Consider the following 27,731-nt stretch of genomic DNA (forward strand, 5'->3'; position numbering starts at 1 on the left):
GGAGGAGAAAAAACATGAGCGCAGACTAGATGACCTCACGGCTATATCGCAACTCCGTCGTCAAATCATCTCGATGGTGCAGGCGAAAAATAATATCATATCTCTCTCTCTTCGAAAATTTCACAAAGAATTAAGTAGGCATATAAATGAAGAGTGCCCTCAATACCAGAGAGATGGATGGAGTAGAATGCTATAACTCTGGGTGATGATTTAGATGCAGTTTGAATGCGGCAGCTTCCTGAGGTTAATTGCTGCTTCAATCCGAGACCACATCGCAATGCCACTTTAATTTGTGCCACAAGTCGGCCTCCTTTAAATGTTGCTTGCCTCTCATACGATCGTATAAATTGTACTGGTGTATTTACCGTTGTAATTTTTCCTATATATACATGACTCATGAGTATTAACTATTAACTCAAGTAAGGCGCTATATATTTCAATGTCACTGGCAAAAATGAAACACTCGGTAATATAACATATGTTAGCCTAAATGATGTTAAAAACAGTGTGCTATCTGTCATTGGATCATAGATAAAAGATAACGCATAATTACATTTGATGCGTACGTTGCACAAAGTAACAATAGCCTATCTCTAATTGCGGAAACTGTGTTGTATCCCGCAGTACGGTTCGCGGAGTTGAGCATTTGTCACGAAAAAAGTTAACCGGATGAATCAGAACTTGAAGAATGAATTGATAGTGGACAAAGACTCGGGCTTGATATTCTTTTTGATTGGACGTGGTGACGCCTTTGGCGATCTTGAAGACTGTCTTGAATGTCCGGGACTTGGCAACGGGCTACGTGGGGAAGCATGCGGACCATGACTAGCTGTCGATATACTTGCATGTACCGGGACACATGGATTTGGCGAGCCTGAAATGTCGGCTGGCTGTGATTTTGATTGGCTATGTTTAAGAGCTGCGTCGGATCCGTGTTTATGCGATTGATTTCCATCGTCAAGGTGTAGGATGGCAGGTGCGCTTATTTTAATTGACAAATGCTCGAGTTTGTCGTTTGCACAACTGCGCTCAGCGGTGGCACTGCTGTCTTTTGATTCCGCAACATCGCCATCATCCGAATCTTGTTCCGAATCGGTAACTTCTATTTCGACGACTTCATACTCATCGCTGTCGTACTCCAGCCCTTCCTTCCATTCTTGAACCTCCGGCGACGGTGAGCGTTTTGCTTGGACGCTCTCTGCCGGGTATGGATCCGTCCTAATCCTGTTACCACTAGTCGAGGAACAGGTGCTGGTATCGTTAGCGGGTGAATTTGCGGGGCTCACAACGGGACTTGAAATGGACATGACCTGAAAACATGCACATTCGTGGTTGGTACCGGGCGCGTGTGGTGTTAGTGTGGATTTTTCCGCGGCCGGCTCACTTTCCCTTCCGCTTGGCGACGGGTTGGTGGTCGTAACTCTGGTTGACTCGAACGGGCTGGTGTCTCTGGTTGCGATCCGTGAAGCCCTCCCGAAGAATGGTGTGGATTCTGCAACCATGAAGTTAGTTTACCTTGTAATGACGCGACTTGAATCGAGTCATTCTCTTAAAATGCAATATGACTCGTGACATTCTAAATGATTTGATTTAAGTCTAGTGTATCGCATCTATTTGAATAAACCTGTTAAGAGTGAGAAAAATGAGTGTAATGCGAGGTCTTCGATATAAGAGATTCCCATAAGTGAGTTGAGCCTGACTTGAACTCGATGATTAACATTGAACATTTGAACCCGCTCGCGGGTCTCATCAGTATGACTCGTTCTTGACCCGTTGCTCGCTGACTCGGACTTGACTCGGTAGTGAATTGAAAATGACTCACCTTGACCTTAGTCAAAACTATAAAAGTATAATTTACTTGGAACCTTGTGACTTGGTTACAACCCCGCGTGCTGACCAGCAAGGGCGTAGCCAGAAAAAATATTTGGGGGGGGGCGAAAAATTCGATGACGTAAATGAGCCCCTCCCACCTAAAGATAAGGAAAAATGGGCTAAACGATGGTCTTGGGCCCTTATTGGATGATTAACACAACATCTGAGGCGATCTTTATGCATATATTCCGCTCATATAAAGTGATGTGTGATTGTAGAGAACTCTGACGTCAATACTTTCGCGCGAAGCGCGAAAATTTTTTGGTTAAAGAATGAAAATTGTTCATTATATTGTTACTTGCATATTGCAAATACGTTTTCATTATCAGATTTACCGGTAAAGCTGATAGAAGTGGTGTCATCGAACATTCAGGGCAAGTACACTTGAACTATGTTCATAACACACGGCAAGACTATTTAGAGCAGTGGTTCTCAACCGGTGATCCGCAAAGCCTTTTCAAGGGATCCACGAAAACTCCAAATTTGCAAAATGGTTGATAACCTAATAATAATAAACTATTTTTGGGTTGTTTTAAATTAGAGAGATGATGAAGCACTTTCGCTTCATAACTGCTGAAAGTTCAGGACCCACATAAACAGAGAATGACCGTCTGAGATGAAATATTCCACCGTGCAAAGTCATTTTAATTGCCAATAGCCTACTTATACGAACACATTGCTGTTTAGGGATGTTTTGCAGGGGTTTTGGAAATAATTGTATGCAGAGATCCATTTTCTCCTATGAAATACACCGACCGCTATTCCAGAATAACTTCACGATGAGCTGCTAGATAGAAATGACTAGGCTGGAGGATATATTGATCCATGAATGTTGCCATCATAGCCAAATGTGTCGTCGGACGGGTTACGCGTTATTATTACATTCGCCACCACCTATCTCCGTGGAAATGGATTCTCGGCACTCGTTCATATCAAATCGACGACGTGGATTTTCAAGACATAGCCCTGTATTTCAAGAAATGCAGCTACGGAATTCGCTTTAAAATAATAAAAAGTCGGTGTTATTGTCAAGAAAGGTCATTACGCTGTTGTTCATCACTAGCCTACAGATAATAATTGCACAAGACAGATGGAGGTTGCATAATAATAGAGGCAAATTTGAAATAAGAACTGGGGGTCCGCCGGGGTACGTGAAGGTGCACAGAGGGTCCGCGACAACAAAAAGGTTTAGAACCACTGATTTAGAGTTTGTATAGCGTGGACGCTGGACGGGACAGTTGTCATTTATTGCTGTTACTTCATGGCTTGCGGAGAAAGCTGTCACCACTCAAGTGATCGCTCACACACAAGGTCGTAGCCAGAATTACATTTTTTTTTATTGTGGGGGGGGGGGTGGGGGATTTTTATGAGTTTAGGGAAGCTCTCCCGTGGGAACACCTCGCAGAACCGTACATCCTGCCATGGGCAATTTCATCACTACCCTTTATTCAGACGATTCTTAGACGCACGCACACACACATACCCTATGGAAGCTTCCAGTTGCTTCCAGTTGAAAAGCAGTGTGCATTTCGGACCTATAGTCGCGCGGAGCGTACATGTTTTTGAGTAAATGAAAGTATTTGATCAATAATATTGGTGCGTGTATATGAGCAAGTGGATTCCATTCTTAATAATTACTTCGTTGAAGCACGGTTATTTAGTGACCTCTGGTAAAGATTGATGCTAGTTTAGAGATTGGAATTGCTAATATATATACCAGACCAAATTACAAAACTCCTTTGATCAGACTCGTGCGATTTCAAATTAGCACTTTTTAAAGGGAGGTGGCGATATTTTCCTGTGCCAGTCGCATTCATGTCGGAGAAGTCTGATTGCAGGGACAGGATCATTAGGCGCCAGCCATTTAAGTACCCGAAAATCTATATCGAATACATGCGTCGGTTTTATGGCCGTCAATCATTTTGGGAGCGCACTTTGCGAAGTTGCATGTAACCTACTTTATATGTCTTCGTGTGTCCCGTAACGGGAATTGTCGGAGCTAACAGTCCCCAATCCCCATACTATACTGACAACCCTAAACTCAATCAACCCAACGACCTTGAGTTACTCTCGTGTGTCTACTGGTACTGCTGTATTCTCATAATCAAGAATGCAGCTAAAATCAATTGTGGGTATTTGCGGAAGATTTTTTTCGGGACACCGATAATAAAAGCAAGACTGTTATGATCATGGACACTAAATCGCGCGAAGCGCGAAGAAATTTTTTAGGTTGCATTCATCTGCCCTAAAATAATGTCATATTTATTGATTTTACGAAAAATTTTCCAAAAATTTTTTAGGGGGGCGATCGCCCCTTTCGCCCCTCGCTGGCTACGCCAGTGCTGACCAGTAGGCTATACAATGGCGTGGTCAGACGAAACCAATTTGAGCAGGGGCTATAGCGGTTTCCAGTGGCCCGACTAGATTTCAGTTTACATTTCCTTAATCAATGAGACAGATAGCTTAATTATAAAAAGGCCGACGGAGATTACCGAAAGAAGTACTATAGGAGATCCCCCAACCATGAAATGTGTATATCTCGTAACCGAGAGACATCCTGTTCTAGAGTAATTTGCCTCTAGTATAAAACTACTGATTCGAGAGAGTCAGTAGGAGTAGACGCATTTGCTAAACCTACTTGTAACAACGTCTGAAATATATTCGTATATGTCTTGCGTATATATGCGTCTTAAGAAGATCTCGCCAGGATACAGGATTCCAGGTTAAGTAGTCAGCCAGCTAACCCTATAATACTTTGGTTAGCTATACTTCTACTCTCAGGAACTATACACCCTGTATTGTTGCAGTACATATAATCCAACTGTGAATGTTCTGATGAATGCATTGCATAATTTACATATGGATTGTATTATGGTGTTCTATCCCTTCCGAAAGGTTAAGAACCACGGAATTAAATATGTCAGGTTTGAAATTTAGCTACGTATTTGTGACACCTATAATAATAATAAATAATAATATATTGATGGGCCTGCGGACGATCAACTTTACTGGAATATTCAGCTGCGTTAGTCCTAGATACAATATCTAACCGTGTAAGACCGTTCAGCATCCTTTCTTACTGCGCTGTTAGTATCGTCTTTTCTTGTTTTTTCACCAATTACCTGGCTTTCTGCATTTCTGGGGACTTTCGGCGAGTTGACGGGCCGAGCCGGTACCTGTGTAGCAAATATATTCAACGCATATTAACACCGGGCGTAGTGGAGGGATTACAACGCGGAACCTTCTTCAGTCTGACGGGGCTGCAGCTCCGAATCGAAGCGAGCAAATCATCTCTGTTTGCGACGGGACTCTTGCTCCGTCTCGCTCTCTCCGGCGGATGAAGAGAACTCCCCTGCTTATACAAAGTTGCGCATGAAAAAGAATCAAATACATTCGATTTGCGACTGTGTCTTCTCGAATGCCGAAAAAAGAAGAACGAAGTGAGAGCCGGGATTCGTTGGTAAGAGTAGTATGGTGTATTAGTCTAGTGGCGTTCATCTCCTATAATGGAGTGGTGCGCCACGGACACGCGGTCTAGCTATTATTTTTATTATTATTAAAAGTTTTCAGTGGCACTTATCACCTGTTAAGATCTTGTGTACGACGGACGCTAACAGATTCAGGAAATTTCACAATTTCACGAAAACGGCCATCAGATGACTCTACTGTATCGGATAGAACAAATTCAGCAACAGCGGGCGATAGGGCGGGGTTAGATAACATACCAAACAGAGTAAAATGAAGGTTGAGCCTAGTACATTCGTTGTACTTTGGAAGTTAATTTGATGGGGACAACACGAATCCGAATTATAAGAATCTATGACAGGGGTGGGCAAACTACGGCCCGCGGGCCACATGCGGCCCGCAACACCGTTCTGTGCGGCCCGCGAGAGTCTAAAGAAACTTATTAAAAATATTGATAAAATGCGTACTAAAATCGAATTATTGCAGGGACTTGATTAAACTTTTTCTTAGTACATTTCATCATGATAATTCTAAGGCAGTGGGTCTCAACCTGGGGTACGCGTGCCCCTTGGGGTCATGAAAGCATCTAAAGGAGATCGCGAAGCTGAGCTCGACTGAAAATTTTTCCGCGCTTCGCGCGATTCCCTTCAAATTCATAATCATTGCTCTGTATTTGGTATGAATTTCATATTTAAAATTCTGTCATCAATAGCCGTAACCTCCCATGCCAACAAACTATCCGTTAGGTTTGGTATAGCATCCGGGTTGCGTTTTGTGATATGACGATAAGGGGGCGCGAAATCTACACATATAGTAGAAGCGTGTTTGAAGCTAACATGGTTATGATGCTGTAAGCATTGTGTGTCCTGGAACTGAACCGAAAGCGGAATCAGTAAATCTATGAACAGATCACTGCTCATGCTCACAGATTTAAATTTCAGTCCTGTTCTAAGAATCGGGACAACAGTTTTGACAAATGGGATATTGAGGTCGACCGACCTATGAAATCTCGCCATTATTTCTGGCGCGTGTACGATATCATAATAGCAATGTTTGGTTTGTTTCAAATAAGCATATATATTATCTCCATGTCCTCACTATATAATCAAGTATTGCCTTTTGGTTTATGATCCCAATTTTATATAGTGCGGCCCGCGAATGGATTCAGATGTTGAATGCGGCCCGCGAGCTCAAAAGTTTGCCCACCCCTGATCTATGAAATGACAAGTGTTCAGGGAAAACTAACTCGAATCGAACATTATTCTAGTATGACAGAATTCAATGAGAAACCGACTATACATTGATGAAGAGCTCGGAAGTCGAGTCGTAGCCAATTTTTCTTGACCTCATATCGAAATAAGAATATTTCGTACACTCTTAGCGAATAGAGTATGTATTTACCACCCGTGATGTAAGCCTACCGGTGTGAATATACGCTACAGTGCGGAGAGAGTAGCTAAGAAAGCCGAGCCTCGGATACATAGGCTATCATCGCACATCGCTACGACAATATCCATTCGTTGCCAGCGTAGCGCAGCAGAATAGCTTACTTCGGACTTTTTAGCACTTTCTGCACGCAAATCAGTGCTACGTTTTGCTTCTTTCTTTGGCTTTCTTGTTGGGGAATTAGTCTTCAGATCTTCCACTGTCGGCGGCTTGTCCACAGGACCTAACAGCTTTGACGTGAACCAACGCTCCAGTAAAGACACCTCTTCTTGGCTCATATTCTTCAGAACCTTTTCGACATCCTTTTCCTTTATAAAAGGTATAATCAATATTTCCACGATGACTAAGATAACCCAAAACGTAACCAATAACTATACATCACAATATTACATGATTGTGACGACTACAGGACACTATATGCTGCATTCATATCAAGTTTCTACATCCAACTTGACTTAGTCAAAACAGCAGGAAAGGTCATATGAAAAGCTGGTCTTGGTGTAAGCGTGAGTCTACACCAGGGGTCGGCAAACCACGGCACGCGTGCCATTTGCGGCACGCGAGATGATTTTTCATGGCACGCCAAATGATTTGATGACCGCGACATATTATAACTACGTTTGTCAGATAAGTTGTCAAAATGGAAACAGTAAAAATTATTTGATAAATCAACATAATACTGCGTCTTTTGGGGCTGGTTTTAGTTATAATGGACATATTTTTCGCGCTCCGCGCGATTTACCGTGACCTTACGATTTGGGAAACCCATAAAAATATTTAACCAGCATTTTGGCCCAGGGTATTTTCACGATATGAGACACACGTTCGGCAACATGCGAATCCATGCACTGTGTGCGTAGCCAATGTTATTTGCAGAGTTTGGCACATTTTTATCATCATGCCATCTCATCATAAAATCTTTGATAGGCCTGTCACTTATTGGCTATGGTATACCGAACAGAGTATACTTGGAAACGATCAAGGCAACCACAGAATATTGATAATTACGCGACTGAATTTTAATGGTGCACACAGTGCGGACCAAAATTTATACCCTTCGCGACCAATGCTGCAAGTGGCGAGATGACGTAGTGGTATAATATGCAGCTACAACCTACAACGCCAATGGGTTGTGGGTTCGAGTCCGACCGAGGTCGACTCCGGAATTCTTGCCTAAGTGCTAGAGGTTTATCTAGGCTCCATCTCGCCAGCTCATCCGCGTAAGCGGTACCGTAGGCATTTTGTAAGACACGTGTCTTACAAAATGCCTAGAAGTGGGCCGTGCTACAGGTCGACAGATAACGAATCAAAAGTAGGGAATATCGGCCTAGTGTAGATGAGCACAGTAGTCGACAAACACCATGAATACCACAAACAACAGCAACCATTACTGCAAGAATCACTGACGCAACCGATGCCGTTGCCAGCTACAGATAGGTGGTTGGTGTGATTCCTTGCCTGAAACGCTAAATATGACATATTTAAAAATGTTGGCACGCCAGTTGGTAATATTTTACAATTTTTGATATTTTGGCACGCTGCATAGGAAAGGTTGCCGGCTCCCGGGTCTACACATACCTCCTGGTTATGTAGGCTTATAGGCTATTAGTGAAACAAATATAGGCCTACGTTGGGTCCAATTTTGGCCAACCTACCCCAATGCGCTTTGCTGGATCCAGACCAAGCAATTTTGTCTGCTCCTGAAGCTTTTTCAAACGTTGCAATCTTTCTTTTCGGTACCATTCACTGCTAGGTTGTCGCCGTAGTTGCGGTCGCCGTGCCTGCATTTTGTATACCCACGTTACTTATTTATATAAGTGGGGTATAAGTGCGATGCAGAGAAACAGAGGACGGCGCCGAGTAGACCGCGCAATTAAGTTAACACCCTCTTTGGTAAATAATGTGATAAAATTCCCAAATTACGCGCATGCGAAATTCTCACTCTACGACAAAATGCAGTAAAACTAGTTCATCAATAATATCAAAATCATGCAAAAGCAGGGAGTCAAGGCAAAACATGTGTCGTTCGGACAATTATTAGATGTAGCCTAGCTATCTGCCAATTCCTGTTGGTGAGACGTATTGGAAGTGGACAATGGACTCGCTAGAGGACTTGGTAATACATCATATGCCATCAGAGGTGGTCAGTAACGAAGTACTTCTACTTTTTCGAAGTACTCAAGTAGTTTTCCTCTAATTCTGGTACTTACTCAAGTAGATCTGATTTTCGCTACTTCTACTTCTACTCCGTAATATTTTGTGATCTACTTACTTACTTTTCGCTATTTTCAGTTTGTCAAGTAGAAGTAGTTCAATCCTCCAATCAGGAAGATAGCCTGAGGAATTTCGGGGCTGTTTTCACGGAGTATCAACATTTAATTTTCATAAAAGTTGAGTAAAGCCCAGAATTTTCGTCGCGCTTCGCACGCAGTGTATCCGGAGTAACCAGTATAATTTCACGGTAGTATCGGTGAATATAATTTAGGTAGCGGGTTGGCGTGGTTCCGTTCACACCACATTGTCGCCGTTCGCCAATATGAAATGGTCTAGGCCAGGGGTGGGCAAACTTTTGAGCTCGCGGGCCGCATTCAACATCTGAATCCATTCGCGGGCCGCACTGTATAAAATTGGGATTATAAACCAAAACGCAATATTGATATTTGATTATATAGTGAGGACATGGAGATAATACAGTTATGCTTATTTAAAACAAACCAAACATTGCATTGATGATATCGTACACGCGTCAGAAACATATATAGTGGTGAGATCTCATAGGCTGTAGGACCTCAATAACCAATTTGTCAAAACTATAGAGATCAAAGTCGGTTGAGCCGATTGTTAGAACAGGATTGAAATTTAAATCTGAGAGAAGCGATCTGCTCATTGATTTACCAATTCCACTTTTGGTTCAGTTCCAGGACACACAATGCTGACAGCATCCATGTTAGCATCAAACACGCTTCTACTATGTGTGGATAAAATATAAATACCCCAATTTTACGCATACAGACAACGAATCTACCTAAGACACGCCCGAATCGTTTTTTATCAGCACAACACTGAAATAATTAAAAATGGAGTGGCCAATTTGAAATCCCACTCGTGATCCAAATTATTTCAATCTCGTTGCAGCTAACTCGCTGGGTGATATTAAGTATTTTCCCTAGATCAGTGGTTCCCAAACTTTTTAAGACAATTATGGTGGTGAAAGATCTTGCGCCCCCTTATCGTCATATCACAAAACGCAACCAGGTTGCTAGCAAACCTAACGGGTAATTTGATGGCATGGAAGGTTACGACTGTGGATGAGAGATTTGTAGATGTAATTCATACTAAAGACAGAGCAATATCATTGAACTGGATGTAAATCGCGCGAAGCGCGAAAATTTTTTCTGTTAAGCGCAGCTTAGCGCCTCCCTTCAGATGCTTTCACGTCCCCAGGGGGGCGCGCGCACCAGTTTGAGAATAACTGTCTTAGAATTATCATGGTGAAATATACTAATAAAAAGTTAATCAAGTCACTGCATTAATTCGATTTTTAGTGCCCATTTTATCAATATTTTTAAAAAGTTTTTTCAGACTCTCGCGGGCCGCACAGAACGGTGTTGCGGGCCGCATGCGGCCCGCGGGCCGTAGTTTGCCCACCCCTGGTCTAGGCTATCACAGTATATATGGCTCATCATAACGTTTGAAACTGATGTTCCGCAATCTAGCATTTACTTATCATATCGTAATCTAACATGTCCATGGCGTGTCCTAATCTGGATATGTGGACTCTGACTTTTTTCTTAGTTTTAAAGCTGTTTTAGCATACCACGTTTGAAACTTTCTGGACTAAAGACATGAAATACATGTTCCGCGTTTAGAAACAGTATTTATATTTCACTTTCAATCCCAGTATCGTATACTTTGAGTTATAATTAATATCAGTTCTTCTGTCTGGATAACATACATGTTGAAGTATAATATCAAGTGTAGTAATGCCTTTAATTCCCGGAAATAAAGATACACAATATGGCATATTTACGGTCCACCATATTTTTTATTAACGTTTACTAATCACGCAAAGTGTTTACGCCGTATCCTATACAACTTCTCCGTATTGCTCTTTGACTAAACTACGGGCCTTATAATATTGGGGAGAGCACCATACCATGATATTTTCTAAAACGTGCTATTCGAGAAAACAGACGATTAGTATCCCATTTCCATGGCAATACTATCATTATCATTCCATGATGCGGACGAATGCTTATGCTGTCGAAAATTGGATACCTTCTGGTATATATCAATATGAATCGAGCTTGGCACCTTTCACATAGCTCAGTTTGCACCTTTTGACAATCCATGTGAACAAATTGCGATCGTTTTCACAACTGCTTACTTACTTAAGTACATTTAAATTCAGTCAATTCTACTTCTACTTGAAGTAGTTTTAGGTTGCTTATGGAAGAAGTACTTCTACTCGTACTGGACTAGGTTTTTTCGTCGCTACTTCTACTTCTACTCGAGTAGCTTTCTTGACTACTTTGACCACCTCTGTATGCCATCTCAAAACCCTACCTGGCTATCTCACAATAATTTTCTGGATATGGATGCGGATTGAATGCGATCTCGAACAATTCAAAATATAGCACGGATTCCCCTAACCCCCTAAATATTTTCCGTGGACACCATGAAGAAGCTCGTCATAATTATTAGTGCATGTACCAGAGATGAGCGGCTTTGAAATTGCTATGTCCTAATCCAATCCAAATCCAAAACTTTCGTATATTCAAATCCTAACCCTAATCCGATTCAAACTTAATTCCACTTCGAAAATATAGCCTACATCTTCTGCCTACATACAATGCAATATACAAAGTAAATTTTTCAAGATCGACAAGGTGTATGCTCCTGTACTGTTGATTTTTATGCTGCCGCAGCGCCTTGCATAGACTGGTCCGAAGTTGATATGCAAAGAATATCAACCAAAGATGTTACAATGACGTGAAAAATTGTAATATATGAAAAAGGTTCACAGTGCAGAACCTACCAAGGTTCGTTTGTGAACGTGAACCTCTGAATTTCTGAGGTTCACACACAGAACGCGAACGTGAATCTCACGTTCACACCATCCCTACTATACACATTGTCTACGAATCAACTAATGTCGGACCAAGTAACAATATTATGTTTGATGCCATCAAGTTATTGCTTGCGGCCAGTATTCCTTTGCCACATTCTTCATAACATTCGGTGGCGCAGGATTTATGGTTAGCCCTGTGTGTCGCTGCCTTGCAGCATGTTCTTATAGCTATACTACATTTGAAACAAAAATCCATTCAAAACAAACTTGTTATAAATGAAGTCATGAGTCTTCAAGTGACATTGGATTGACGTCGACATTTGAAAATGCAGGGTAAATTGGACTACTTTAGCCAAAAATGTTTCCGAACCCTGTCTCAAACGAACCAGAAAATATCTTGGACCAGGACTGCATAGACGGTCATCATAATCAGAGTATCGATTCCATACTATAACTACGTGCTGTTACTGTTGAACCGACGACGATTCCGAGGGTTTTGACCATTCCATATAGTATGAGTCGACTATATCGGGTGCAAATCATCCTTATGTCTATGCTATATGTTTTTTCAAAAATATTTACACAATCATGGCATAATTATACAACTTTCGAAAACAAAATCGTTTTTTTGAAATAGCATTTTTGAAAACACTGTAAAAAAACATGATTTATGCAAAGTCTTCTAATACTCCATTTGATTTTTATACAACCCTACATATAGCCCTTTGCGTCAACAGGAGGTGGTCAACAACAATACCTGATCAAAGTGATCGGTGATCATAATGATGTTACATCACTTACAAGGCATGTCTTGTCTATATGAAGCATATGATCCTATACCCACTCTATACACGAGCAGAAGAACACAAATAATTCCGAAAGAACTTGAGTATATGTATATAAATATCGATCAGCGAAGCATTTAGTCACAAAGCAGCGAAACTTTCAAAATTACAAAGCGTATACCTCCATGTCTTCAGTCAATGCTGTGGGAAACTAAAAGCGCTACAAGAAAAGGGGTTACGGTTATATGCTAACATATTCTGCAACTGCAATCTGGTCAGACGCGATACACGACCCCGGTCACTGCGATCACGGGATAAGCCGAGTTTGCTTGACACAGCTATTCTACCGATTACATATACCTGCGAATGTTGCCTAGAACATATCTGGAGCGAGAATAGGGTATTTCAGAAGAATTTGTCGAAATTTCTCAAATGAGCATATAGGTTAACTCATTGCACTGGGTTTTCTAATTAATATTATATTATACGACTATATCTCGCTGCTACCCACCTCTGTACCAAATTCATACGCATGACTTGTGACCTCTCCACTCGGAAATGTAAAAGTTTTGTGAGCAAACAATTTATGACATCACAAAAGCAGGAAATTGAAAATATTATATAGCGTCATCATTAGTCCGAATTTTGTCTGAACACCCTTTCTCCGCGTTTGCAGTAGGTATTCCGAGGCTTCGACAGCAAAGGGGTACTCGCAAAAGCAACAGTATGACCTGTACTCTGAGATGTGCGTCCGTCCAGTGCCCACTGTCCATAATTGCACTAGACTCGACAAAACCCAATATAAATCACCATTTCCTCTTAACGCAGTAACAGCACGAATAGAATGGGTGTGTTTCTAGTGATGCGATAAACTTTGTTTGTTTGTTGTGTATAGCAATGGAATCTGACGAGAAAACAATATTGACGTACCTGCCCTGCTTGTTTTTTCTTCTCCTCAGCAACCCTTTTACGTCTAACAATGTCCATATTCTTCGTCAGTATATTCGACGTTGCCATGCGCAGTCCGGGATTGGCGAATTGGTATCCCAGCTTTAGAAGTGACCTGGACATACGCTAGATTAGTTGTACATATCAAGGAACAGGCAGCGTTTATCTTACGTGTTTTCTTTCAGCATTCTACTCATATCTTGTTCTGCTTTTGCTCCGAATATGTGCCTTTGATTGTCGAGAGATAATTCTACTAAACAGTTATTCTTTCTCAGAGAGGAGATCAAGCGTCTTCCTCCCTCTCCTGAAAGGAAATTGTTGAAATTGAAGTCAGTGGTGGTTTGATTAATTTCAGCACCTGATCGCAATTCATCTCATATCATCATCTAATATCTAATCCATAGCGGTGGTTATTCGGTGGGCCATACTGCGTGACTAGCGGCCAACAAAACGGTGCATGGAAGTATAAGTGAGTATTAAACATACGAATTTGTGTTCGCAAAAATACCGCATCTAAATCAATCCTAATCCGGAAAAAATCTTCGAATCTGAATCCATTTGTCAATTTCCTTGATATTCAAATCACGTCTTCCCTGACAATAGTTGGAGCTGTCTTTCACCGTTCAGGATGTGGCACAAAGATAGTTTGATGCACGGCCATGTTTGATGACATAAAAAGACATGTTCTGTATTTTGGTCCGATGTTAATCGTCATTAGTTGCCAAATGAATTACTGCGACATGATCATTGACGGCTTTTGACTTCCTGTCGCAGGCGACCTAATCCAGAAAACCAATATTTTCCTGTATACAAGGGCGCTGTAGACAAGTGTACGAAATTATGTTATAGATGGTATCAATGTCGACTGATCATCTTATTCGATTGAAATATTATCCACTCCTGCGTTGGACTGGGTGGCAGTAACGCTTATATTCAATAAAATCTATCAAATACTGAGCATACTGGCAAAATGCCTGTGTTTTACTGCATTCCGATTGAAAATATGGGATAATTTCACACTTTTCCCCAAGTTCACGAACGCTTGTTGAATACCCAAAGATCTGCTTAAAAATTAACCCCGGCAACTGCCCGTTTAATCATGTAACGATTACGACGAACCTGTGATAAAATTCGACTCCAAATTCAATTTCTTCAATGTGTTGTTTTTCTTCAGCATATCAGCGAAGGCTTTAGCGCCTCTATCCGTAATACCGGTGTTGGCTAATGACAGTGATGTGACGTGCGTGTTATCTATCATGGCGTCGGCCAGCTCCTCAAAGCGCTCAATGGGTACGTCGTGGATATTGTTCAAATTTACCTGAAATAATCATATAATTAGGTTAAAGAGCCTCTTTTCCTGAGCCTGGGCCGACCGTAAAAGCGAAAATAGCAATATGCGCCCATTATAGGCGATTGTCGCAGTGGATAGTGACTCCAATTTTTCTAACGAGGAACGAGCAATATTCTTTAGTAGGGGAGCTAAGGTACATATGTTTGACCAAACATGTTGCAATGTCCAGGGCATTCCAAAGCTACTCAAAATATACTGGTAGAAAATGAACGACTTGAAAGGTGCCGTTTCAGAAGCCTCGTCCAATATTATTAAGTGTCCAGTAAAACATTAAGAACCGAAAGATTCTCTTCGTGATTAACGCGGAATAGGTATATGTGTCACTACCGATGCGCCTACTATGCCAATACATGTGAGTAGCATAACAGTGGTACTTGAATTTTACAGACGATATCATTCATTAGACTGATACAAATCTATCGCAAGACTATAGTTTCTAGTTGACAGAATTTAAGAAGCATAAAATAGGCAGGTTTGCTTCAAATACAGGGAAATTATCGATGACTATAGTGCGGGCTCGATATTCCATCAGGCAGGTAACATTGGCGTTTCGTGACGCGAAATTCTACATTACCCCGGGGAGTTATACAAGTTGTAACGTGAAGGAAGATAATGGCCAATGGTTGTAACTGAATAACAGCTGTCGCTGCCGCAAATATAGCTACCATCACCCGAGACTAGAATTCATCAGTTCATATTATAAATAGGCGTTTGTTGTGTGATATAACAACGTGGTGCTTGGGATAGATCATTTGTTTCCAAGCGCAGTCCCGCACGTCACACTGCGATATAATTCCGTCGCTGATTTTAGCTTGGTTACATACCTCTGACAGAGTGGGGTCGTTTTCGGCTACCCTTTCCAGCATTTCCTCGACACTTGTGGGATTGATGGACAGTTCCCCAGCGAACATATCGCAAGACTCCGCGCCTGTACTCGCGGTAGACGCCATTGTAGCTACACCTTCGCTTTGCGTCTCACTACTTTCCGACAAAGCTTTGCGACGGGAAGGCCTAGTATCATGTTCGTCGGGAAGGCAGCAATCGTCATTATCAGCGTCATATCCGAAAGCGGAGTTTTGTGGTAGGTTTCCATCGTCACTAACTGCTGAATCGGGATCGCCTTCGTCAATGTCTTCTTCTTCGTCTTGTTTGCGCCGCGCTCCGGCCGTGATTCTGTTGAAGCTAACCCCGTGTAACTCCTCCGGTAATACCAGCTTCGGTTCTTTTACGGCCACCTGCGTTAAACTTATGTTCAGATGCGGTTAAAGTATGATGTTACGTTACGATTGGGGTTGTGTTTCCATTGTTATTTAGGCGATGACGTCACGAATATTCAATAGTGATGTCATAGTGAGTTGACAGTGAAAATATAGGGTAAATATAGCTCCTTTACCGAAACATAGGCTTCCAACCCTTGTCATATACGGACCAAAAATATCTTTACCAGGACTACATCGTCATGCAGCATATTTACGGTTGGCGGTCGTCATCATCAGAACATGCATTTCGTACCAATGATCTATATCTACGTACTATAGCTTTTGAACCGGCTATTTCGCGGGTTCCAACCATCCCATATCGTATACGTCGGCTATATCGGGTGGTAATCGTCCGTATAGGCTCATAGAACATGTTTTTGGAAAGTATTTACACACTTATGGCATCATTGTACAATTTAAAAAAAAATAACTTTTTTTTAAAGGCATTTGTATGGAACAGTGTTTCAAACATGTTTTAAACAAAGTGTTTTAAACAACCATTTGATTTAAATGCAACGCTAGTTACGATCCTAAAAAGTTAATCACGTGCACAGCCGATGAAGGTTATTAGATATTCGATTGCGTATATAGTATAGTGTTTTATCAGCGTTAAATATAAGCGTGAATATTGAATACTGAAAACGCAAAGAGAACCAGAATCGAAGTGACAGTTATCTGTGCTTCGTTACATACGTGGATGAGCGAAACGTGCCAGGTTCCAATGAGAAATTTACATCCTAGATATCGCCAAAGCAGGGTCGATTTTGAACCCTGAAACCACCCTAGGCCACTGTAAAAGCACGTGAAATCAATATTGTGAGAGTAGTGAAAGCGGAGATATATTCTTATATTCGCCAAAGCTTTGAACGTTGTTGGGACTTTCGACATCACATGAAATAGCGGTGTTACTTCACCAAAATGTAGTCATACTTCAAAACCTTATTGTTGCTACACAGTTATTCTCGCATTAACTCTTCTATATTCCAATCATCTACGACTGACTACTCACTCTTTTCAGCATAGGCCTCAGATTGAGAAGTTCCTCGGTGACGAAATTCCGGTTGACTGAGGAAGAGTCAACATGATGTTCGTTGCCATCTCGATAGCGTATGATTTTCGAATTCCGCCTTGCCTTTGATGCGCAATAACTAGGCCTCCTCGCCACTCCACTACTGTTCCCTCTCTTTGTTCTGCGTCTGTAATGCGAAGCAGCGCTGGTAACTAGTGAGCTTACCGAAGTGTGGTAAGCAGGCCGGCGATGTGTTGCGTACGATTGAACTCTCGCTGACAACCACAGCGCAAACTTTCTGTGTCTTAATATAATTTGCCCCCAATTACGATTAACACTGTGAAAGTCAATGGCGATTTACCCAAACTTTAGGGCAGGGCAGGCCAACCTTTTTAGCCAAAGGGCCACATTTGATTGACGAACTATCGCGCGGGTCACTTGCCGCGCGATGTGCGAAAATTTTTTGAAGTTCATAGGTCAATAATATTGTCACTTGACTATATTGCGGCCTGTTGTATATCGCTGGGCTAAGTTTGCGAGGACTGGGCTATTCAGCGCATGGACAGTGGACACATCGATATCGAAAGCTGCAACCAACATGCGTCAATTATTTCGTGCCTAGGTTTCATAGTCGACGGTCTTACTGCGAGCGCAAACGCAATGTCGCATATGTTGAACGACACTTTGTCTCGTAATCGCGAATATAGTTAGACTCAATCTGATACATTGGGTATTCTTCCATTTTCACAAAAGGGCAACAATACTAAAAACAAGAAATCGAGTGACAACATGTTGCACCAAGCTTGTAGAAAATTTTTACCTTTGATAAATCTATCGCAAATTATTCTGCTTTATTGTAGTGTACGAAGATATACCAATACGTGAATGGCTGATGGATCTGTCAATGCGTCGGAACTGATATTTTAGTCATCACATCTGAAGTGTTGCGGCCAGACTAATCAAATTTTTGGTTTGCCTATCAAGTTCACAATCTGTACAATCGATTTTTGATGATATTAGAAATTTCGGAAATTACCTCGCGGGCCACGGGTTGGCCGGCCCTGCTTTAGGGTAACCGTAGTTTACGGTAACGTGAAAAGACAATTCCGATGGTGCATGGTCCCAGCTGTCCCGGGCCGTGAGCAAACGGTGTTCGCATATAATTAATAATATTTTTGAGGCCGTGTGAAGTTTGACAGTATCATATTTTAATGAACGCAATTGGTGAAATCTCATAGTTCGCCTAGCAACTCGTGCTAGCAACCGTGTAACAGCGGATTGTGAAAGGTTATGTTGCGAACCACTTCTAGTTTACGTAGTTGTATATTTGCCCAAAACAAGAACTTAACATCGTTAATATATTGACTAGATCAGGGGTGGGCAAACTACGGCCCGTGACGACATATTGTGCGGCCCGCGAAGGGATCGAGAAACGTAATAGAAATAGTGTTAAAATGCGCAGTACAAATCTATTTACTAGAGAGACTTGGTTAAACTTTTTCCTAAGATATTTCATCATTATATTATATTGATATATAATCCTAATATTCCATTTGTGACTTTATTGTTGGCGCAGTAACCAGATCTCGGGTCGGGACCCACGCATTTTGAAATGTTTCGGTTGCTAAACATCCAAGAAACGCAAAACGGAAATCTATTATTTCGGATAACAATTGTGATCTTGGCTTAGAACTCCAACTTTCAGTGTTGTACATGTAAAAACCATTTGGCGCGTATGCTAGGTGGATTCGTTCTCTATATGCGCAGTTAGGGGCAAATTGTTCGTAACTTCGACCTAAATTCATTCATATCATTCAAATCAATACAAAAATCGAAAAGAGTATAAGATGAATGCTTTGCGATCAATAAAGAATCAAATGATAGGTAACTTCTGTTTCGGCGTCGGAGGTAGCGCAATATGTATTACTTAGGGTTACCATACGTCCTTTTTTAAGAGGATTTGTCCTCTTTTTTGACTTATTTGAAAGTGTCCTCGGAGGACGCCCTTTTGTCTTTTGTCCTCTTTTTTGAGATTTTGTCCTCTTTTTTAATGATATGCCGTAAATTAGCACAGCAGTGACGCTGAAACGGTATTTTGAGCTCTGAGCGAAAAGATGACCTTTTTTTTAGGCAACCAGCCGGCAATGTGGAGGAAGAAATGGTATTTTGGGCTCTGAACGGGGAAGTTGACCTTTTTTTTAGTCAACCGATCACAAAGTGGGAAAAATTCACCGATTTTTGAGAATTCTTCTCCGGTTTTGCAAGTCTCAAATTTCTGAAAAAGTGTCCTCTTTTTAGATTTCCAAAATATAGTAAGCCTAGTATTACTTGTCATAACATGACAGTATTGTAATGAATTCGTTGCTGCAATTTGAAACAACATCAATTGAATCCGAACATCCTAGTTATAGGCCCATCATGTCAAATTATGAGGTGCAAAATATGCAACAGAATTAATCAATTGTTTGAGACAACAGTAAATTATGTTGATGTCGTCCTCGCAAAAGAACGTCAAGAAGGCAAGTTTAACTCAGTAAGCCTCGTGTTAGAAACGTATTTAAAGGCAACATGCTTGTTATGATGATGTGTCAGTATTGTGCGTTCAGAAGCTTCACCAAACACATAATCAGCAAATCTATGAACCGTTCGCTGTTCGCATATTCAAATTTCCATCCTGTCCTAAGAATCGGCACAACCTAATTCCATCCCTAATTTGGACTAATTGATAAAAGATGTCCAGCTTATGAAATATCGTTAATGTCTCTGACACATGTGCGTTATCATCAAATCAATATTTGAATTGTCTTAATCCATGTCTATGTATTATCTCTATGTCTCCTTGGATACTATATCATCCAGTAAAATCTGAGTGAGGTGTGTTGGAAAAGGTAGGACCCCTAAATAATAATTGGACATCTTCGGGCGGACCCGTGAGTATAATGACTTCGTTACATGATGCTATTTCGTGTCCTATATCTGCTAAACGTACTAAACTAAAAGTCGCACACGATTTCACATTGGTATCTCGTTACTGGCTAAAACATTTCCCGGTGAGATAGCATTTGTCCTGTGGGGTTCAGATCGTTAGGACAGAAAAAACCGGCGTCAGCCATTTAGGTGACAATGGACAATCAAACATATATGTATTGTATATATATCGATGTGTTCGGTCACCACAAGGGCATTCCTTTTTGGCCAAAATCTTCTCGCTGCTGATCGTTCTGGCACACTTCTCAGAGTCGCATGTTACATGGCCTATAACTTCATATGTCTTGGTGCCTCATGGCGCGGTAATGACCGACGCCGAAGTGCCCATTTCTGAAATTCATGCTTATTTTTTGGGGGGAAAGGGACCTAATAATCAAGATATCCAGGTACATTAACTAGCGCTGTTTCGAATGTGTTGCATGAATTTCCAGAAAGATACTCTATAACACTGGTAAACACAGTTTTTGTTGACTTTGATCGGAGAATTGATTTCGAATAACTTTTGGGCGCTGACTTGAAAAATTACCTCCGTTTTTCTATATCACGTCAAGTGTTTGGGTTAGGCATCCACCACATTGTCTCACAACCCACATAAAAGTACTACTTTTAATATTCTGTGCTTGATTGTATAAAACGTTTCAAAATCCTCAAGCAGTCGAAAGTAAATCAATAGACTCCAAATGAACATTCGCACTGCTATATTTCGTTGATTTAAATTGATATTACTTCTGTCCGACAAATAAAGTGCGAGTTTCAGGGTCCAAATTTACGTCCGAATAACTCATAATTAGGGCTGGGCACAATGATTCGAGTACTCGAATCTGAATCCACTCTTAATTTTAATGATTCGAGTCGAGTAGTAAAAGACGATTTTTTTCAGTACTGAAATTATATGCTAACGAGAATTATAGTTTTGATACTATTTTCCACTGAGGAAGCCTTGAAACCTTGATTGGCCGTGCCACAGCAGACTAGACATAGTACAAAGCTACGGACGCTACAGGAAATAAAACATTTTCGAAGTCATGACATCCCACAACCAACCAAAGTATCTTTAATGTGACGGATAACAGGCATTTTATCCTTTGTGGTGACATAAAAGATACATATTTGAACTTTGACGTATTGTATTCTGTTGTGAAGTCATAATGATAATCCGAATATTTTACTTCCGAGTCCGAAAGCCTATATGTCAGATCATTTAAGTTGAGTTGATAGACTATATACGTTCTGAATCATCTTCGATTTCAAAATCTTCATGATTAGGCCTGCTATCCCTAAGATCTTCATCTTGATCCAAATTATCGAGCGTACAGGAGTTTCAAGTTACACTGGATAAGCTGAATGGGGGGGGCATTGGACCAATAGTTGATAGTAAATGTAATGTTTATTTTACTTGCCATAACCTGCAGTTTACATCAAATATGTGTCTAAAATATCCTCGGATGATTGCATCCTCTAACCAAAAATGGGTGAAAGAATCAGCATATCGATACAAGTACCTTTTTACCTAATTATTCAATTGACCGCTTGGCTATATAACTTATTATATGATAAAAGTGTAGATTTCTATATGGTATGGAGAAGTGATATGGCTCAATTCGTGAAAATTTGCATATTTTGGGCATATGTCGTAAAGCAAAAACTTGACGTGATAGAAGAAAACCAGCGGCATTTTAAGTCAAGGGCAAAATCAATGTCAACAATTTTTTCGTTCAAAATTGTTGCCCAGTGTAATTTGTGTTAATTCACGAAATAATTTTGGGCCCCCTTCGAGCTCGCCCCTTCCCCTCAACAATCGGGAGTTCGGGGTACGGAAGTTACGGTCCTGCCCGTATAACTTGTATGATTATGTTGGTATTCCAATACTCACACACAATGATGAACTCGTTAACTTTCAATACCATTTCATTCAATGCAAACACGTTTCATGTCGTAGATTTTTGGGAAATTTTGACGATGTGAACCATCCCCTATCGGGATTAGTACTTACTTTATTCCTTCACGTTTCTTGACTGCTTGAATTAATTCATTCTTGAGAGTGTCGTTACCTTCGTCGCTTGACAACGTTTTCTCTGACTTCCGTGATGACGTTGTTCTTAATTGCGGCAATTTGAAGGTGCCTTTGTCTGTCGAAATAATTTAAAGATAGAATCGAAATGTAGAACCTAAAATTACGTATACCATAGATATATTAAACATATAATGCGAGATAAAAGCAGTGTATTTAATCAGTCAGATAAAGATCGGTAAGTTGAACACGGTTCATTTCCTCAGATTTCAGATTTTACGTTTTAGATGTATCCCTAGAAGCAACCGAAGTTCAGCTACTTTCGATATGTCATTAAGCGCCGGGTGTTGCTAATGACAAGGCACACTTTCGTTCAATACATGTACTTGTACGGTTGCAATGGCATAAATAAGATATATACGGACAAATCTTAAGAGAACCATTGCTTTTTTGTCGGCACAGCGATTTTTTAACAGGTTTCAGCTGTGTTTTGTCAAGCTTTCCTCTTGCGAACGCTTCTGGAATACTTTTGGACGAGCGTCTAGGCCTGGGGACAGATTCTAAAGGCTCCGAAATGCTCTCGGCTGTTTCTTCTGCGATTGCTTGCTTCATGAGCTCCTGTAATTGACAAGCAATTGGAAACATTCATAAATTCTTGTTATTCCGTAGTCCATAGTGTGAAAACAGTTATAAGTAGGGCAAGTTTTTGCAACTTTTGCAATTTGTTTACAGCTTCCGGCAGCTTCCTAAATACTCAGAAGTTATGTAGTATGGTATTTTAAGTTGTTTGGAGGGATCTTATATTGCAACTTTTTGCAACTACTCTCCATTTTTCTCTTCATTTTCATGCTACAGTGCCTTGGATACGGAACGATTCGAGTATCTCATACCTTAATAATTTCAAAGAGCTTGTCCATAAATGCAACTTTCCACGGATTTGACCGCAATAAAAACTTGCGCTAGTTAAAAGTATCATGTTCTTATATACACCGATAGCTAACTGCTTATACATATATACCTATTCTAGATCAATTCACAGCCCCAGAAAACAAGCTCTACTGTCAGATTATTGACATTCATTTTGTAATGTAACAAAATGACACGTTTTCAGATTGTTGGGAATCAGGCGCCCAATACTGCTGAAATCAATATTTTAGTATAAGTCAACACGTCGTGTGTAATGATTGTTCGTTCATAGTTATTTCAGCCTGTGTACTATACCAGTAGTACAGGGTAGTTCAGGCTCACAGAGCTACCGCCACTGCAATCTGTAACAATGCTTTGCACAGTAGCCTACACTGCACGCTGCTACGATGATAATAATAACGCTATGTCGCCTAATGATATACAGGTCTTAATTCATTGGTTCGTTATGTGTATAACAAGCTACAAGTGCATCAATACACGATACATTTACTCTTATGTACAGTGTACACTACCCTGTCGGGAAGGCTAAATGCGCCCTCACCCTCTCCAAGAGCTGGCATGTTATTGTTACGTCACTGCCTTAATAGGGGCATTTATATATGCCGGTTATCAGATATGATGACTGAGCCGTACTTGCTTTGGCTCGTCTTCATCGCTGGATGTTGATGTTGTTGTGTAGGATTCTGAATCATACGCTTCGTGATCCGGGGGTTTCTCCAATATTTCTCTGTCAATTTCATTCTGGAAAAATAAACACAAAGACACACATTGAAAGGACTCGATCGAGGCATGGATAGTTCCAGCACAACAAATAATTCATACACGACATACCAAGTATAGTAGATATACATAACATATCTAAGGACAATAATTTGGCCAATTAGTGGCCCGTCTGAAATAATAGAGTTACTATAGTCAACATTGTGGTTATTCTTCGCCACCTAATTTCAAAAAAGAAAAGTCATTGATGAGGTTATCGAATGGCATACTCTGCAGAGTTATAATCAAATTACTCAGAGCGAAGGGTGTGAATAAAAGATGACTAAAACCGTCTATAAATTTACGTATTTTATACGTAGAAATTTTAACATACTCGTACGCTGTACTATAGTGCCGTGGTTCTCAACCTTTTTCACCTCGCGGACCGGTAAAACTTCAAACAATATTTGGCTGGCCGGTGGACTTTCAAAAATTGAAATCAACCCAATGTAAAGTATACAAACATTTTATTGCAAGTATATGGTGCTGGAGAGTGATATTTTGAGGGTTTTGATCGTAATTAATGATGTTTATGATGGCGTCCTTGTGATTTTACGGTAGTGATCGAGTGTGCCGAGTCAAGGTAAAATTGCCTTGCCCAGATAAATGTGACGGCCGAGAGTCGTTTACAGTCTTACGCGCCGAAGGCCCTGGATTTAATCGACCACGCCAACTCGAATAATATTATTCTCTTCGACAATATCGAGAGAAGAAGTGTTTCGGAGTCGAACCGAGCATCTTGTGCTACCTTGCTCATTGCCCACTACCACACCAGACGTAGGCTAGCTGCTCTGGCTACTACGAATATTCAATGCGGCGCTCGAAAGCACCCTTCAACAGCTATACCTGGCCACCCACAAAATCAGGGCCAAAAATATCTTCTTCTGCCCACTTCCAAAGAAACGTTAGTCTTGGGCCCCCCACAGGATAATAAACCAAACTTCTGGGGGCTTCGCCACCAAGACCCGACAGTTGGATGGATGTTTTCACTAGGACTTGTGAGCACATTCATTTTACTCAGCGTATCCAGAGAGTTTATGTAACCTAATCGCACCCAGCGCGAATTTTTTTTATAATTTGTGATTGAATCGGTCAATAATATTGGTAATTGCATATTTGCTGCTATAATTTTTTAACGTCTCAGAATTATCAGATTTTCTGGTAGAGCTGAGTGATGTCGTCTTGGAAAATTTATGGCACGTAATTCATAATTAAACATATTCAGGGTGGGCCGGTTGGAATAATTTACATCGTTACAGGTCATTATTTCGCGACCAACTCTCTGTTATACATAGTGGCTATAGTGGCGCCCAAGCGTACTAAACTAAAAGGCGCACACAATTCTAAATCGGTATTTCTTCACACGTAATAATTTGCCCTGTGGGGTACAGATTGTCAGGACAGCAATATTCGGCGCCAGTCATTTAGGCGCCTATGGACAATTAGACATATACATATCGAGGTTTTTGGTCAACAAAGGGCAGTCGTTTTCGGGCAAGGTTTTCTCGCTGCCGAATGTTTTGGTACACTTTTCGGAGTCCCATGTTAGCCTAAACTTCATTGTGTGTTAATGCGTCGACTGACGCTGAAATGCCTATTTCTATAAATCACGCGTATTTATTGAGAGAATGGCACCCCATAATCAAGACACTTAGTCGCACTAAATCGCGCAAGGCGCGGAAAAATTTGAAAAAAGTTGGATAAATTTATGTACATTCACGAAATAATTTTAGACCCTCTTAAAGCTCAGCCCCGCTTCAATTGCGGGGATTGAGATGCGGCAGTTACGGTCCCGCACAAAATGAATTGATCGAAAACGAATGATCGCGCAAACTGTTTAGTGGGTAAGCTTGTACTTGCCGCTCGCATGTCGTCAAATGGCACGGCTTGAACTTCAAGTCATATCGCACATGTTTCCAGACCTAATGTTCCCCCACGAAGTTCTGATTCAGTTTAAAATTTGATGTTTTATTTATTTTATCAATTAGACAAGCCTTCAAAATATTGCATCCTGAAATTTAGGTATAACATTGTAATATACCTGGTGGACCGGCACGAAAGCCGGCGCGGACCGGCAGTTGAGAACCACTGCTATGGTGTGTGTATCGTGATTAACAGTGGTGCTCGTTTATGTCTATGCAACGTGGTTATGAAGACTACTAATGAGGGTATCGTGGATTAGCTCCTGGCGAGCCCATTGGTATTAAAATTACTCTGTTGAACCGTGTGGTTATTTCGTGACATCCGGAAGTTTGTCGTTACTCGAAATATATTGGAATCTTTCACACGTTCCCGACCTAACCAGAAGAAAACCTATTTGTGTGACGCTCTGCGAGGACAGGAATAATAATAATCGGCGTCTGGGCATATCAAAATCACAGGTTTTAACCAACATGCAGCAGTCTTTTTGGGCACAGGCTTTATCGCCGTCGATATTTCGACAACGCAAATTGAGAGGTACCCTTATTGAAATTACGAAATATTGCTCTAAATGCTTCATTTGTGTTGATTTACGAAATAAATTTGGGCTCTATTCGATCTTGCTTTACCTCCAACGGAGGGTTCGCTGGGCGTGGCAGGTACGGTCCCGCTCTCTCCCTCTCTACCCTATACCCAGCTATTAGCAGTGGAAGTTTGAGCTTCCCAGAGAAACCCAAATTTCAGGCAAATCCTACCATGACATCAAACCGAAAATATAGTGGTCGTCATATTTTCACGATCCAGCCATATTGTCGCGACAGCGTTTCTGCTCATGGTGATTATTGGCTTTAGTACCCAGCACCGGGGACTTGGAATACCCACATTACCCTCAGGAGATCGCACGAAGCGCGAAGAAAAATCGCTGCAGGAAAATCAGCCATATTACATAGGCTACATCCTAAACGATCGCTCTGGTGCGGTAGCGACCCAAATTTAGAGCCGTCGCGTCGCGACCCATGTTTCGGTTGCTAACCATACTTCAAGAACACCTGCTGTACACTAGTACAGCCAAAAAAATATTTTGGATCTCTCATCTCTGTCACGATGACACTGTCTCTACCGTATATTTATTGTGATACATATGTGATGATAGGGTACACTCTGAGATGATTGCAATTGCCGGCCGCATCGCTGCTACCGAATACGTTCTGGACGTCTGGTTTCTATCAACCTCATTGCGGCGATAAAAACTAGTATGATAACGTACCTCCAAACGCGCTAATTCGTCCTTAGATAATCCAGACATGATTTCATCTTCGTCAACATCTCTATACTTTTCCAGCATTTCATTATATCCTGACATATTTGGGTCTTTGATATACTAACATTTCTGTTAAACGGTTCAATCAGTTATAAACTTGTTCTTTCAATCAAAGCAAGAATGATTGCAAACTTCGTTCTAAATAAGCTCAGGAAATTGATCACGATCGCCGTATTTTTTCATGTGGAAAATGGTATTGAGATTAGGAGGTGTGAACAAATATGTCAACCATGAACGTAGCTATGAGTATGAAATGCGTATATGCGATCATATATACCAGTGGTCGGGAACCTTTTTCGTCTGAAGAGCCATTTTGACCCTATATTTTTCATTTTAACTCGCAAAGAGCCATACCTGTCAATCGATTGTGACGTCACAAATGAAATTTGTGACGTCATTGCAGTATTTTTTCGAACTCACAACATGTGATTCGTGTTGGGCGCCATATTTTCTCTGTAAAATCTCACAGGCTACTAATCATCCTGTGACAGCGCAAATCATCACCAAGCCCCGAATTTATAGTACTTGATATTAATCGACTATAACTGTAGAACTGATTCCGGAAATGTAAATATTGATCGAAGTCTCAATTGTCGTAG

General features: G+C 41.0%; 1 protein-coding gene across 2 annotated transcripts; it reads right to left on the reverse strand.

Moving 5' to 3' along the window:
- Positions 1-415: 415 nt before the first annotated feature.
- Positions 416-27,347, reverse strand: LOC145456704 (uncharacterized). 2 transcript variants are annotated; one of them, XM_080334806.1, is made up of 15 exons: positions 27,079-27,347; positions 23,766-23,873; positions 22,646-22,823; positions 22,188-22,323; positions 17,207-17,393; positions 15,763-16,173; positions 14,707-14,905; positions 13,759-13,891; positions 13,570-13,702; positions 8,439-8,564; positions 6,888-7,091; positions 5,114-5,227; positions 4,995-5,048; positions 1,385-1,492; positions 416-1,310 (listed from the first exon to the last, which is right to left on the reverse strand). In XM_080334806.1, exons 1-15 carry the CDS (start codon positions 27,172-27,174, stop codon positions 675-677), a joined length of 2,823 nt encoding a protein of 940 aa, XP_080190932.1. In that variant the 5' UTR covers positions 27,175-27,347; the 3' UTR covers positions 416-674. The 2 variants fall into 2 exon arrangements, with proteins under 2 accessions (XP_080190932.1, XP_080190933.1); XM_080334807.1 differs by having other exon boundaries at positions 5,114-5,224; positions 27,079-27,345.
- Between the last annotated feature and the right edge of the window lie 384 nt (positions 27,348-27,731).

The sequence above is a fragment of the Botryllus schlosseri genome, chromosome 15 (genome assembly GCF_051294905.1).
Source record: "Botryllus schlosseri isolate E-star chromosome 15, Bs_hap1, whole genome shotgun sequence".
NCBI classification, from domain to species: domain Eukaryota; kingdom Metazoa; phylum Chordata; class Ascidiacea; order Stolidobranchia; family Styelidae; genus Botryllus; species Botryllus schlosseri.

Excerpts from the sequence above, each read along its gene's own strand:
- LOC145456704 (XM_080334806.1), bottom strand. The coding sequence starts at position 27,174 with ATGTCAGGATATAATGAAATGCTGGAAAAGTATAGAGATGTTGACGAA. Across the intron at positions 16,174-17,206 it reads TGAGGCCTATGCTGAAAAGA|GTGGCCGTAAAAGAACCGAA; the intron begins GTGAGTAGTCAG and ends AGTTTAACGCAG. Across the intron at positions 13,703-13,758 it reads AGAATGCTGAAAGAAAACAC|GTCACTTCTAAAGCTGGGAT; the intron begins GTAAGATAAACG and ends GCGTATGTCCAG.